Genomic DNA, 15956 nt, shown 5'->3' with positions numbered 1-15956 from the left:
TTTCTAGTCTAATAAAAAAAAATTCTTTTTTTTTTGCCCACTCATTCCTTCAATCCGCTTCCCTGCGTTATAACCAGATGGTTCACCCCCTTCCCCATAAATATGCGTGTCTCTAAGTTACTCTTTTGGCCACTCACATGATTGTGTACTGTTTTAGTCACTCCCATGCTCACAGATTCTTTAGGTCTCTCTTTTTGTCACTGTCAGACCTGGTCTCCTTACTCTATGTCGAAGAGGATTCGCAGTTTCACAACTTATACAACACAATATTAATACAAATACAACGTCACAACAGCCAAAATGCCCAACGAGGTGTCTGAGATAAAGATGCCCATAACAAATATGGATGTCATATATTTCCAAAAATACAGCAACCCAAATAAAAATTCAATTAAATTAATTAACACAATTAAAAAATGCAACTTGTGGGTTGTACAAGTTTTGCCACGCTTCCCCCATTCTACTAATTTTCTTGACCACTCATTTCTCAAATTTACCGCCCCAGTGAACTTGCCACCCTGGCTTATAGGCCACCAAGACCCCCCCCCCCCGCGCAAATATACGCCACTGCCCCCTCCCTAGTTAGTATTTTGCGGGAGCGGTCAATAAAGGCAAACAAAGGATTCGGGTTCCTAATTGTCCAAGGCCACCTGGAGCATCAGAAACCCCTCGAACTCTTTAGTTTGAGCCCTGGGAACCTTGGTATAGGTATTTTGGCATTAAAAAGTTCGACTCGATTGCAAAGTTCGACTCGACTAAAAAAATTTAGATTAGTTAAAAAATTCCATCCTAACACCAATAACAGCTGTAATATGGAGAAAGTAATTTGGCATAATTAAGAAAGGTGAAATATTTCTGGACCAAAAAAAAAGAGATTTCTCTAAATGCGGGACGTATGTATGATAAAGTAAAATTTGTAGGCTGAAAAAATTGTGTGTTTTCCTTGTCAAAAGAAATTTCAGTCTCCCACCAGGGTAGTCTTTAGGGGGGCTGCACATGAGATTTTGCACCCGGGCGGCAGGTGAGGTAATGCCACTTCTGTCTCCAGTAAAATGCGGCAACGGGAAGATTACGGAATCACAGATTATGGATTTGTAATTACTCGAATTACCGTTATTAATTATTTCAGTTGAGATTACAAAGCTAAAGTCAGCATCGTCGTGGGAACTGGAAACGGGCCGAGAAAATTCATAGAAATTTCGGACACGTCCGAGTGGGGTCTCTCGAAAGATATCTCGATGTACCGGAACCATTTTGGTTCACCCTTAAATGATGGACAATGGGTATCCAGAGAAGATACCCACGAGGAGTTGAATTAGAAAATAATACGCTCTAATCCCTTAACGAGCCGATTTCGACAAGTATTTCTTCGCACAGTTCGATGTAACTTCGTTCGATATTTCCAAGAGACCAAAAACTAGGACAACGAACTGCTTGTTTCGATACATAAAACCAAGTGTTCCATCCAAGAGGAACACCGACCGAACGAACACCCACAACAACAACAACAACAACAACAACAACTCACTCTTCTTTTCGCAGGGGGGGAGGGCGGGGGGTTTGTATGATCCAGTCTCAGGTAAGTTGTTATAAAGGTCATCCTAACAACTTCCTCACTTCTTCGTGTTCCGATTGGACCACATAAACGATAATGGAGGAAAAAAAAAAATAAAGAGAAATTTTTTCACATGTAATTTTTTTCGTTTCGAGAGAGTTTTTTCGGTGCGTGTGTATAATAAGGGGTGTGTGTGACGTTTTTACAAGTCAAGGTTGACCAACTTTCTCCCTCAGCTGACGGGTACTAGTACGACCATCACCAGCGACTATTTCGCATTCGGCATCAGACCATCAGCCCGAGAGTTTACAAACACCAGTCGGGTCTAATTTTTTTCTTACTCTTACGACTTTTTCACGATAAAATTCGAACAAAAACAAAAATGACTTTCAGCTTCAAGACCATCGTTTTCATTTCTGGTGAGTTTCAAGTTTTTTAAGTTTTCAAATTGATAAATAATGATATTACATATACGGAATGATTCGGTTTGTAATGAAATTAGTTAGTAATAAAATTTGTGGGAAAATAAGTTTTTGTTATTTCTTTTATAGCAATTTTCGGGTCCTAGAATGTTTTTAAGGGGGTTTGCGCACGAAAATTTTCCGAAAAAAACACATTTCTGAATTTTTTAATTTTTAAATATTATGAAAGTTTCTGCAACTTGTTCAAGTTTTTTCCTACCCTGTACTAGAAATATCTTTAAAATATTTTAATATAAACTGTTTTAATATAAAAAATGTTTTTCACTGAAATGCTTTTTTCCCAAAATTAAGTTTCTTGTTAGATAAGGAACATTTTTTCGAACACCACTCATTCAAATGCCTTGAAACTTTGTGCGCTCTCAATTCTATGGTGTTATTTCAAGTACATATTTTAACTTGAACACGAGGAATCTTTATTAAAATTATTTTAAAAAATTTTATGGAACAAAACATGCGTAAATTCTGGTGATTTTTGAAAAAGTTGCATGATGTTAAAGTTAAAATTCGAGAAAAAAAATAACCAAAAATTAATAATCCGAAGTACTCGTGCTGTGTAAAAATATCTATAGTATTTAAGAGAGCGAAAATTGAATGCCTAAAGTGAATAGAAAGTTTTCAAATGTTCCTGAATTAAAGGAAGAAGATTTTTCCCATAGGAAAGCATGGGAAGCCAAGATCGGTACCAACCCACTTATATAAATTAGCATTTCAAGTACACCGTAGATCAACACAGTAAAACCCTTTTTTGCGGACACCGGTGGGAAACAAAAATTCGTTCGAAAAAGAGGACTGACTGTAATTTGTGAGGGGCGGGGGTGTTATTGTAGAAATTTAAAAAAATTAATTTTTTTAGAAATTTAATTATATTCAATTGAGGCACAACACTATTTTTTCCTTTACGTTTTTCACATTAAAATTTACATTTTTTTAATCGCATTTTTTGTTGAAATTCCCATACTTTAAATTAAAATTTATCATCTTTCTAACCGAATTTTCATTCAGAATTTACCATCTTTTCGCGTTGTTTTTCACTAAAATTCACGCCATTTCTCATCACGCTTTTTGATTGAAATATATTAATTTCTAAAAACTAAAAGAATTAGTTTTAGTGTATTAGTGTCAATTAATTCGAATCGCAATCGAACCCCCGATTTAATGCCACAAACCGTCCCAAGGAATTCTGGTGTCATCACGAGTTCGGCGGTGCCTCGGGTCATGGTCGGAATAGTGTTTCAGGAAAAAAAAGGGCGCCATTACATAAATTCATACGCTTATTATGAACTACTGTATATCAATGTCTTATTAATGTTACTCCGTGAATAAAATAAGCTATTTTATAAGTATTTAATTTTAAGTTAAGAAAATTGGTAAAACTGTATATATATATATAAACACTGTACAATTACTCTTAGATATTTCTGTACATAAAACTTGACAGAATCATACTCTTACCACTCTGGAAGTATTGTAATACTGCATAAATTTAGCGTCGAATTTTATGAGTGCAAATGCAAAATAAACAAAGGGAAATAATGGCGCCGTTGCAGAGTCCGAATTGGTTTTAAAATTAAAAAAATTCCTATTTTTCAGATATTGAAAGAACAACTCTACTCAACATGATTGAATGAAGCAAATCGAGGGAACTAGGGACGCAATTAGGGTGGGAGGGGGAGGGGGAGCAAGAGTGTGTGCTGCTCCGGGCATGGCCCCCACATCCTGTAGCGGGGCCCCTAGGCTGGGATCTTTTGCGGGCCCCTCGGTCAGACTTTTAACGGGCACCTTCTGTAGTTAATTTATAGCGTGAAAAAGCAAAAAAATTATGATAATCGTCCCTGGCCCCCCAGGGCTAGAGTCCTGTCAGCCCCCCCCCCCCCTATGTGGGGGCCATGGCTCCGGGTGCCGAACCAGACGATGTGCAAATTTCATCCTTTGACCTCTCCTTCAACATTAGAAGGGCGCGCACTTAATGCGTGCTTGCCTCACTTGACCATCACGGTCTAGTTGCAGCTCTGTTAATGACTACAACCAGCGAGGAAAAATTTGCTGTATCCTAGGACAAGGCCCCCAGACCAGACTTTCATGGGCCCCCTCTATAGTGAATTTATAGCGTGATTAAGCAAAAAGTGATGAGAATCGTCTCGGACTCCAGGACTATTTTACCGTACACCAACTCCGGTCATATATCACCATACGGCAATTTTCAACCATTAGAGTTGTGTGGGAAATGAAGGTTCCATCTATCGGCGGTCGTCCAAGTCTCGGCGGGTAAACAACTTGTTTTTGATGTTCTTGCTCGGATTCGAAGCCGTGGATCTTCACGGTAACCTATATAGTGGAAGGAAGACGAGCGTCTTACCACTGCGCCACTCGGGCGTTCAGGGACCAGGACTGCCATTAGTTCCTATACACATTCAGGTATTCATGAGAAATGTGTTCTCTAAACTCCCACACCTTTATTTTTTTTCAAGTTATTTGCTCTAAACTGCTGTTATGTTGAGCGATAATAACAGTGAAGTGTAAAAGATAAATCCTCAACTTTTTTCGAGAAAAAAAAGGAAAATGATGGAAGAAGAAATATTCTGTAAATTCTCGGAAATGAGACATAGACTTTGTATACATCCAAAGAATAGGTGGCGTTATAAACGAGGTGGCGCTAAAATGAGATTTTTACGTTATAATCCCTATATGGAAGATTTGTTCACTCAAATTTGTTCACGGGGGGGGGGGGTACTCAGGGCCGCAACTAGGGGGAGCAAGTGGGTCTTGTGCCCCGGGCGCTGGACCAGAGGGGGCGTAAATTTCATTCTGAAACCTCTCCTTCAACATTACAAGAGGCGTGAAAATGCGCGCTCGCCCCGGGTGACCAAGCATCTAGTTGCTGCCCTGGGCTACATAATGCATTGAACGGTTGATTTTCTTTTAATTTTTAAGGCCATCAACATGAATTTATAGCGACCGGGGTCGTCCCGGAATAGGGATAGATTTACATATCGAAACGATTTATTACTACGAAGAAAAACTTATGCTCCCAAGACAAGTTTTACGGCCTGTTGTTTGATTAATATGTATAAAATAGTGTAAAAACTGTATGGAAAACATCACAGTAATTTCTGTGCGTAATTTTGTCGGCATAATATGTGGTGTGTTTCGCTAAGACTGTCTGAGTGAAACGAAAGTTCTTCATTGCGCTGGTGGCAGCTTCGTAAAAGAAAAATTGAGGGGTTGTAAAATATAATTTTTATAAGGTTCTAAAACAGAAAAACGTCAATTTGTAAAATTTTTGTCATACTGAATTTTTTTTCCAAAATAATTTGATAAAATCTTGGTGAAATATCGGTTATATAATTTCTTGTTTCCCCTCAACTTTTTTTGTGAGTTTGTCATTTCAGCAAGTAAAAATGGCAAAAATTACGATCAACGATATCTCACCGAATTTTCGTTCAAGTGTCACGGGATTAAGTTCTTGCAGAACAATAAAGAAAAGTGTAATTTGTTTTTTAAAATAATTAATTATTGTCATCTTTATTTCAATTTTTAAATCAACAATAGAATTTTTATTATTTTTCGATACTCTTTGTGAAAAATTTCGTACAATGAATACAAATACCAGGCCACAACAGGCAAAATACCCCAATGAGGTGTCTGAGAAAAAGATGCCCATAACAAAAATACGGATGTCATATATTTCAACAATACAGCAAAAAACTCCCAATTAAAAATGCAATTACAAAACTAAAAACTATATATACATGATAAGGGATAGAGCGGGGGCCATGTTTGGTGATAACTCAAGCCTCATGTGCCAATAAGGACGGACACGCGTAGCCCTTCTCTGCACCCCTTCAACCAAGTCTATGTCCCTCTGCAGGTATGGTCTCCAAAACCTTACAGCATACTCCAGTCCAGGACGAACTAAGCCTCGAAAAATAGGAAGAATGACTTCAGGAGAACGCGAAGAGACCTTTTTTTGTAAATGAAACCGAGCATTCTATTCGATTTTCTGACCACCGCTGAAAACAATGTTTAGAAAATCTAATCCAGTCATTAACGAGAATTCCCAAATCAATGACCTTAGCTGCATCCGGGATAGTGACACCATTCAACTCGTAAGAGAAACATGGTGTTGTTCGAACCAAAATGAGCGACCATGCACTTCTCAATGATTCATTGGGGGTCCAGAAGGCCCAAATCATTGGAAAAAATTCATGAAAAACGCACAATTGATAAAATAAAATTTTATTTGAAATTAAAAAAAACATTGAAGTAAAAATTTTAAAATCTGCAGAAAAAAATTGGCATTTAGTAAGTATTTCAAATTATTATACAAGAGTAATAAACAATTGTAAAGGGGGGGGGAGGTGCATGTCTTTGCAATGTTTAGTAACCATGGTAACAGAAAATAAGTAAATATTGCGATAGTCATTGTTGAAGCTGATTACCGCCAAACTTTTTAGACCGTTTATCCAGTTCCGACAAAATTTTATAGTCAATCGCTAATAGCTGTCGGTTTTTGTTCTGTATACAGTAAAACCTCGAAGACTGGGGACTAATGCTCCGGGTAAAACAGGGCCCCTAAAAATATAAGACTTAATTCACTTTTAAAATATTTACTTTTTTCATTAACTTTGAATTTTCATTAACTTTTATTAAGTGTACGCGTATTTTTTGTGCGAGTAATTCTTAGTATTTTTTCCATTCTGTGACCATGGAACTTTTTCTTTGTAGACTTCCTCCCATCCCCCAAATTATGCAAAATCGGGACGCAAAGGGTACCCAAGATAATCTTCGGGTCTAAATTTGTTTATGAGGACAGCCCTGCAAAAGAAACACGAAATAAAAACCATATATATATATATATATATATATAATCACCACTTTAGGGACCGAAGTACAAAATAACCACGTCGCAATAAAAATAGAATAATACAAAAAATAATACAAAATTTTTAAATATATAAAGACATTAAACGCGTATAAAAACAAATTTTTTCATCTTTTTTAAGCGCAAAAATACGTAAAAGGTCAATAACATCGATTCTTACCACGCGATTACGTCAAAATAAAAAATAAAAAAAAACAGTGAAAATTACCTGATTATGGCAAATAAGGTGATGTGACCCGAACTTTCCCTTTTAAACAATTTTCCTCTATTTGTTGCCATTTTTTGCAATATAAATATACCGAAAGGTGACAAAAAAAAATGAATTTTCCATGACTTCCTTGTTTCGTTTCCCTGAAAACTCTCGCTAAATTCTAAAATGGGTCGACAAAAGGCGAGTGCTAATTTTAAACTAGCTAATATATTTTCGGATTAGCCACAAGTATTTATAGTTTTCCCGTAAACTTGTATCGATTTTAAATATAACCATTTCCTTATTTTATGCGGCTTTTTCACATCTTTTTAAAAACAACATTTCCTTGGCGTCAATAAAATTTGCATATTTTTGACCTCAGAACTTGTAGGTGTCTTTCAAGGCTTTATCCTAGTACCCATTTATTTTTGATTTAAATTGAGATTCCAATTTGAAGGGGATTATACAGGATGTCTCATAAATTCGTAAATAGTTGAAAACTCGTAAAGTTGAAGTAATTGGTATATAGTTAAATATGCGGTTCGCGAAATATTTATTCCCACGAAGGTTTATTTTAATGGGGTTTTTTTGGTATAGAAAATTTTCTGTCAAAATCTTCGTTGATATAGGGCGCTGCACAAAAATATATATCACTGGAGATATGCAAATCATAGTCCTATAACAGACAGGGTGTACGATTTTCAACTCATTTCTGAATTTTCCTGTTACTGCGTTTACATAAGGTTTTCATTGTGATGTTGATATTGTTGGATGAAGCACTTTTGGTGAAGTTGTTTTCCTCAGCTAAGAATCACCGGCTGAAGCTTTACGAACGTTTTAAACACAGAATGGGATTGCAATAAGGGATTCTTCGTTCCATAATTCAGGATTTGAAGAGTCTCTGTTTAAATAACTTAAAATTATGGTCCTATTCAACATAAAATTAAAGATTTTTGTTTTGGAATTTTTATAATAATATTGCTCTGCAATTTTAGGTCTAGTCGCCGCAGTCATGGGCCAGGAGTATAGGTACCAGCAGCAGCAACAGCGTCAGTTCAGGCAACAACAGCAGCAGAAAGAGAATTGCAACATCGAAGAATGTCTCATGAAGCTCAGGGACCCCGACCCTGTCAAGGAAGGAGGAGACATCAAAATTTTCTGCGCGTATGATATAATTTTTATTAATTTTTTTTAAAAATTATTTTAAACTTCGTTATGATGTAATTTAATGACCGCTGCATTTTTTTTCCAGCCGAACTGCTGAAGGATTGGCCTGCTTGGACAGATGCCTGGACTCACCGCTGTACCAGGCCACCAGCCCAATCGTTATGGGAGGAGTTAAGCAGCTGCTGTCCGAAATATGCAGTCCTGGATCTAGTCTTGGCAAACGTAAGAATCTATCCTCTAAAATCGAAATCCAGGCACCTTTAACCCCCCCCCCCCCTTGTGGAGGGCCGTCTTAATAGCACCACGGGTTCCTAGGCAACGTGATGTTTGGAGCCCCAACAAAGCTTTTTTTTTTTCCTTTTTTTTTTCAAGCCGGGCACAACTCAGGTCTATCGCCATGGACAATTTACTACCTAGTAAGTTGTGCCGGAAGTGCAAGTACGTGTACCTAACAGTCTGAAAGCGTATGTAGTGTTGTGTATGATTTTTCAGTGCTGCCATCTATATCTCAGAAGTGAAGTGAGTGAAGCGTAATGACTGAATATTTGTACTGTTTGTAGGACTGTTGCTCTCTGTGGCGAGACTTTTTAACGGGAAGATCGGCTCGCATTTGCGCCTTGAAGTTGGGAACCACAAAAAACCTACTTCAGCCGACCACCGCTGTGGTGAGGCTCGAACCCCGCGATGCGAGTCCGTCACTATGACCACTCGACCACCACAGCAGCACCCAACAAAGCTTGAAGTATACCTTCCTACCAATATCTAAGTCACTCTTGGAAATTATAGTACTCAACCTTATTATGATGAGGGTCCCCAGAGCAGTGGTGTGCCCGATTGGGTCAGTTCGTAAAGTCGCCCTGGGTTCGATTGTAATTAGCTTTATTACCATGGGGGCCCCCCAACAAGGGCAGGGTCATTCTTTGTTGTTATTTAGATTTATCAACATAGATTCATTAAAAGGGGCTTGTCCACGGGACTATTTCTGCAACCGTTGATTTTAGAAGTGTATTTTCAGTTACAAAAAGTTTCCAGACGCGGTTTTTTATATTTGATGAATCGTATTCATAAAAAAATAAAGAAATTAACTTTTTATACAGTCCCCGTGTGCTAAAAACCCCAGTTAGAAGTTATTGTCCTGTCTTTTGCAATATTCGCTGAGATATGTGGATTCAAAAAGCGGAGAAAAGTTGGAAACGAACAGCATAAACTAACGGACAATGCTTCTTTCTGATTTATGCTGTTCTTTCCCAACTTTGCTTCGATTCTCAATATCTCGGTGAATATTGCACTTAGAAACGAAGAGTTTTTTTGTTGGCCTCAGGAAAGACATGTCAACAACGTTCTAATTGAGTTTTTAAGCACACGGGGACTGTAGAAAAAATTAATTTCTTTAATTTTTTTTTATGAATACGACTCATCAAATAGCAAACCGCATTTGGAAACTTTTTGCAACTGAAAGTACACTTCTAAAGTCAACGGTTGGAGACACAGCCCTATAAACAAACAATTTAAATCATCCTGTAGAGGAGCCTGCCATAGATCCCAAACTAGAAGCCGTGCTGCAGGATGTGATAGGCCCTGTTTATCGAACTGCCTCACCGGAATAAATTTAACCCTTTGCGGTCCTACGTCGAGGTGAAATCCGACATCAGGACAAAAAACAAAAACGTATTTCATTGTTATAACGGCCACTTACGATTACAGAAAGGAACCTAGATGTTAGCTTTTGTGGTTTTTGGAAATCTTATAAAGCACGAAAGCTAGCAATATTCATTCTTCCCGCAATCGTATTTGTAAGGAGAAAGCTAGTATCTAGGGACCGTCCTGCAATCGTCATTGTAGGGACCACTAGAAAATACGAACCATTAAGTACCGAAAATCGCTGGACCACAAAGGGTTAAGCATTGATCGTGCCAATTAAGTGCTTCATGTAAATATGGGAGCCTGAATTATGTGTTGAATATCCTTCCAATAGGTTACATGCAGGAGTCCAAGTGCCTGAACCACCAGAACACGACAGTCATGGACTGCGCAACCTCCATGATCGAGAAGTATCCAGCTGTTCTCACCCGTCCCGAACCCGAGGCCATCGTCCGAGTCTTCTGTTGGTAAGTGATAATGATTTCCCCCATTACATTACGTGATGTAGACAAACATACGCACGCACGCACTCTTAATCGTGTTATAATCCAGAAAAATTGTGGACTCAATATTTTTTTAAAACACTTCTTTTTTGCCCATTTTTACAGATGCCTGCTTATTCGGGTCACGAGTGCGAACGTACAAAATGATTTTCGGTGTTATATGGATTTAAACGCTTCTACGGTCCGTCGGTTCTGTGAATTATTTAATGCAAAAAAAAGGGGGAAACTTTCTTTTAGTTAACACGTGACATTAATAATAATAGTGACACCAACCTACTAAATCATTTTCTGCAAGGAGGGGGATGGAGAGATCGACATTATTATTTTTTTATTAGGGTCGTAGTCTCATTATTCGCGGGACACAAAACAGTTTCCTGCTGCGGTTATCGATCCCCGCCCCGTTGACGTCATTCTGGACACGAATCTCTCTCATCATAATAATGATCTTTATTGTCGTAACGACAGACGGTCATTGCACTTGAGCCATTGAGCATCATTGTGATACAGACCTTTATCTGACCCTTCCTCCAACAAAAGAAAAAACATTTTCAATGTGTCTGTGATATATAATGACGAATGACTACTAGCTATCGCGAATGATAAAAAAAAAATTGGTAAATTTAAACACGATGATAGCCGAAACCGGTTTCGATAGATGAATATGTGCTGCCATCTATCGACAGACACTGCCACGAAGCTGGGATAGAAGAGATCTCGGCAAACGCGATAAATCCGGTGGTAGAATTCTAGGGTTTATTCATTGCTATCTGTCAACGAGGCATTTTTAGTTTCGAATTCATCTTTGCTATAGAGAAATTGGAATGAATGGAATTTCTTTTAAACCTGAGAATTGTTGTTACTAAAAAGTTATCAGATTTTTAAAATATATACTCACGGTTGACCATATTTTTTTTTAATAACAGCAGGACATCCCACCAATCATCACCAACTGGCGTCTAGCAATTGATTAAATTTATGTGAATTTTTAAATGCGATAAAAGTCGCATCATGTCGACATGCATTTCTGTTCCAAAAAGTAGACGCATGTCCAGGATAGGGTGCCTACACATGGTTTGTAAAAATCGTTCTTAATTAGAGATCTACGGACCTATTCGTTTCCTTGGAGAAGTTTCGGGGGGTCCGTGAACTTCAAGAAGAAAACAATTTACTTCTTTTCGCTCAAAAATGGGCCAACTATAGCGTATGTCCTTTCCTGCTCGGTGATGGAAGATTTCTACTCACTAAATGTTGTAGGGATCGCGAACTATTTCACAAGATAACCAGAGAAATTCAATGAAACGTCTTTATTTCACTGGCCTCACAAAACACAACCTTTCCAGGACGGAAGCCATATTCCAACTCATGTTCTGTATTCTCACGGAAGATAGTTTTGCTCCCTCACCTTCCTTTATCAACTCGTAAACAACAGTACAAATCACGTTATGTAGTATAAGGCCACAGAAAGTTAGTAAAAATGTCCGTACTGAAATAAAATAAATTTGTTGCAATTCTACATAGGGGTGAGTTTCCTTCATCTTATCGGCACAGGAGATCCTTGGCCTTCATTTAACACAAAGGGTCCACGAAACACAGAAGGTTAAACACCTGTATGCAACCAATAGAACAGTGGTTCTTGGAAAAATTTCAAGGTGTCCATGAGCTCGGATAATAAAACAACTAACTTAATATAAAAACAAAATATTACGTACTGAATATTATTCTGTAAAAGGGCTCGTGGGGCACTTATCATATCGGCACAAAGGGTCCGTAGAACACAAAAGGTCAACAGTCCCTGTCAGGGGAATTTCTAGTCCTCGATATAGGGCTCCTTGAAATCTCAAGCTGACTTATCCGCCATCTTTGAGCCCGAGTGTGACGTCAGTATTATCGCTATAGACAATCGCTGTTCTTTATTCTGCTTTTTTCTTCTCAAATAATTAGACGCCTTTTCGGACAATGAAACTGGTTTTGCCGCTCGAGATAGATGAAGATGAGTCCGCCTGGCTATCTAGGCACCTTATCCTGTGCTAGGAGCTAACTAACGTTACATTCCTTCGTTTTGCTTTGTGAAATAATATGTTACAACTTAAGTTTTTTCTTAATGAAACTATATTGATGTATATGTAGGCATATAGTAGAAACAAAAAATGTTTCAGTTTACTTATTTCTTTTAAATTCATTTTAAAAGTTATTATAAAATATACTTGCATAAATTTTACTTGTGCCAACACGCAGCAATAAGTCGCAAAAGTTATTTTCATTTCCAATTCTGGATAAATATTGCATTAATAAGAAATGTGGGAATATTTTGCAAATGAGAGACTTCTCGGAAAAGTATCTACAATCTAACAATTGGAAGTTTTGACACAGAAGGTTTCATATCCGTATTTTAAAGCTTTATAAAATATGTTCAAAATATGATAATAAATACCGACATTTATGGTAATCATAGTGTGAGAGAGCATTGACGGATTATTAACTTTTTTTTAATCCGCAGTTCAATCGACAGAACCGAAGAATGCATCATCGAACGTGTCCACAAAGACTGCGGACGTGGAGCTGCTAAACTCGTCGACGAAATGATGTCCAAGGCTTTTTACCCCATCAACCAAGTCATTTGCTATTTCAATGATCCATCGCAGTGTCCTCAATTCTAGAGGAAAAAAAGACTCATTGTTTTTAAAACTCTTCATCATTTTTAAATATGTGTAAATATATTTTTTTAAATAATCACATCATCCCCTCCATCATTTTTCTTCTACATACAAACAAAATATTCATCTCTGCATGTGTTTTTTTTTTCTTTATGTAAAAAGGAATTTCTCATCGATTATTTTGAAAGTTGAATGTAATATAAATAAGGCCGGGATTATATATATATACACTTTAAAAGTTTGATCAATGCTCTTTCACAAAACTTCAAAAATGCAACAACAAACAAGCGTATCGGTTACATTTGAGCGAATTTAACCAATAGGCTTATTGGTTGTTTTTTAAGTTTTGAAAAAGATCTTTTATCAAACTTTCAGAGTGTAATCTCGGTCTAAGGAAGATATAATCTTCAGTTTTTAAAATTTCATTAAAGCTAGGATTACGCTATAAAAGTTGTTTTATGAAATTCGAAAAATTCAACCAATAAGCGTTTAATAAAGTTAAATAAAATTATTTAGCAACCAATAAGTTTTCTAGCAAATGGAACAGATAAAATTGTTGGTTGCATTTTGATGTTTAAATTTGTCGAAAAAATTTTCATAAAACTTCTATAGTGCAATCCCGCCTTAAGAATTTCTTGACATATTTAAGTTCCACCCGAAAAAGAATTGGAGATATACATATATAATCACATAAAATATTTAAATTTAGTATATGTATGACATTGATACAATGACGAGGTCCAATCTTTAGCTGAAAGCTAGACGCGGCGAATACAATGTCAGAGATTGGAAAACTTGAAGACATCAAGTAGCTTGGTGACATGGCTACAAATACTCCTCGTCAATTCGAATAAAACCAATCCATGATGAAATGTAATTTGCATCACACTCATTTCGCTATACTGATTATCAATTAAAAAATTACTACTGTCACTTTTCAAAGCTCTCTGTGATAAAAATCGTGAAAAACAAGTACAACATAATTATGACATATTAGTGAACTTGTTCGGTTTCCTCCTCACACCAATGCGAAATGTCAATCAATATTTTTTTATGTGCAATCATTTTGTAAATAGCTGAGATTTGTCAATAAATATTCATCCATTCACCAAGATTTGTATGCTCATTTGAATACATAGTAATTCCAACGCCGTAATGGGGAGGCAACCCCTCCCCACCGAAATGTAAGAAAGTGAGTGGCATATATATGGAATAACATGGTTGAATCTACTGTTTTTCAATTCACCATTTTATCCGCTTTCAGATGTGTGAGTTCAGCCGTAAGTGTGTGCGTGCGGTATACCTAACTGATACCCGATGTACCTAACCGTCTGCGTGCGTGTCTAGTGTTTGGCATGATTTTAGTGCTGCCATCTGTGTTTCTAATTGAGAGTGAAATGTAATGCTTGAATATTTATAGTTTAGGCAGGTCCGCAACTCAGGGTCTGGTGCCCCGTGCTCTCTGGACCAGGAAGAAAAAAGAGGAAAATCTCCCGCTACGGGGGCAAAATGAAAATAGTTGTCAAATACGACAGAACCTAGAGGCGAGTAACGCCCACTTAATGTAAATAAACAGGTGGTGGTATACAATCATTTGTAAATATGTAAATATAATTCTTTCGAATACATGCAATTTATTAAGATAACTGTAATATACTGTAAATAAAACGGCCCTTCGAAGACCCCCTTTTTTATTTCTAATTGAGGAAAAGATGATTCACGAACTTGAGCTCCTTCTCCCCGGAAAGTGCGCAAGAAATACTGACGAGAAACTAATTTATATAAGCAGCTGCAATCCGCATTATAGACTACACTCTCTCATGAACGATGTGCGAAACGTCCGAACATTGTGGAGAAGCCCCTTGCGGGTGCTAACTCCCAAAGAAGGAGAGTATTATTATTATAATAAACTTGTACAAACGCTGAATGGCTTCAAGCATTAAATCGCTAGCAGACGGCGAAGACCTACGAAAAGGGTATGAAGCGCTACTGCAGCGCAATTGGGTCCCCAATAGACCAAGTACGGCTCTATCTATCTATCGGACCAGGAAGTGCAACAAGTTGCTTTTTGTTCGTTCAAAATTACGTAGAGTGGGTGCCAAAGTGGTTACTTCCTGGTGAGAGTTTCAGTTTTTGGTTGCGGCCATGGTTGTACAATCGGTTGCGAAACTTTTCAGCGGTGAGATCGATTCACCTTCGCGACTGAAGCTGGAAAACGACTGAAAACCAACTGACGCTGACGAGCAAAGCTGCTTGAAAGTCAATGCTTGAATACTCAAACAAGTACAACTTCTCTAATTATTATGTGACGAAGACGCAAATATCACATGAATTTCTGATACTAAAATTATTTTTAACTACGGCAGCTCTGCCCCCCTTCCGCCTTTTGCGGCCAACCCCCCCCCCCCCCCACTTCTCTTCACAACATATCTTGTTTATTTCGTCCCACTTCATCAGCGTGCTATGGAAGGGGACGTGTGAAAGCACCAGCTTACTGAAGAAGCGAATTTTAATAAAAATAATAATAAAGCAACAAAAAGCAAATGAGATTCATCAAGTACCCCCAGAAAACTTCCCCATGGGGGTCCCCAGATTCAATTCGCTGAATTTTAGTGGGGCCCCACACTGGATATATCTTGGGCTACCGATGTGTTGCAAATTTTACAATGCTAAACAACAAAAATCAATGAGATACATCCAGGGGCACTTAATTAGAACCTGTCAACATTTCCATGGAGCCCTAACATGGAAGCTTGTCGGACACCTCCCTGTGAGGGGCCACGAAAATTTTTCATTTTTATCAATTTTACAACGAATAAAATTCAGGGCCCCATATCCAGTAGCGGGGACACAATACGCAGATTTTTAGTGGGGGCCCCAGA

General features: G+C 37.7%; 1 protein-coding gene across 1 annotated transcript; it reads left to right on the top strand.

Annotated features, from left to right (window-relative positions):
- Positions 1-1761: 1761 nt before the first annotated feature.
- On the top strand, positions 1762-14186 carry LOC149071112 (uncharacterized). The gene is made up of 5 exons (XM_089248171.1): positions 1762-1974; positions 8105-8273; positions 8362-8498; positions 10252-10384; positions 12918-14186. Exons 1-5 carry the CDS (start codon positions 1938-1940, stop codon positions 13075-13077), a joined length of 636 nt encoding a protein of 211 aa, XP_089104297.1. The 5' UTR covers positions 1762-1937; the 3' UTR covers positions 13078-14186.
- The last annotated feature ends 1770 nt before the right edge of the window (positions 14187-15956 follow it).

Source organism: Pholcus phalangioides, unplaced genomic scaffold, assembly GCF_987345545.1.
Source record: "Pholcus phalangioides strain wild (caught in Gottingen) unplaced genomic scaffold, Ppha-v1.0 ptg000019l_1, whole genome shotgun sequence".
Taxonomy (NCBI): domain Eukaryota; kingdom Metazoa; phylum Arthropoda; class Arachnida; order Araneae; family Pholcidae; genus Pholcus; species Pholcus phalangioides.
This window is presented reverse-complemented; position numbering and strand designations above follow the sequence as displayed.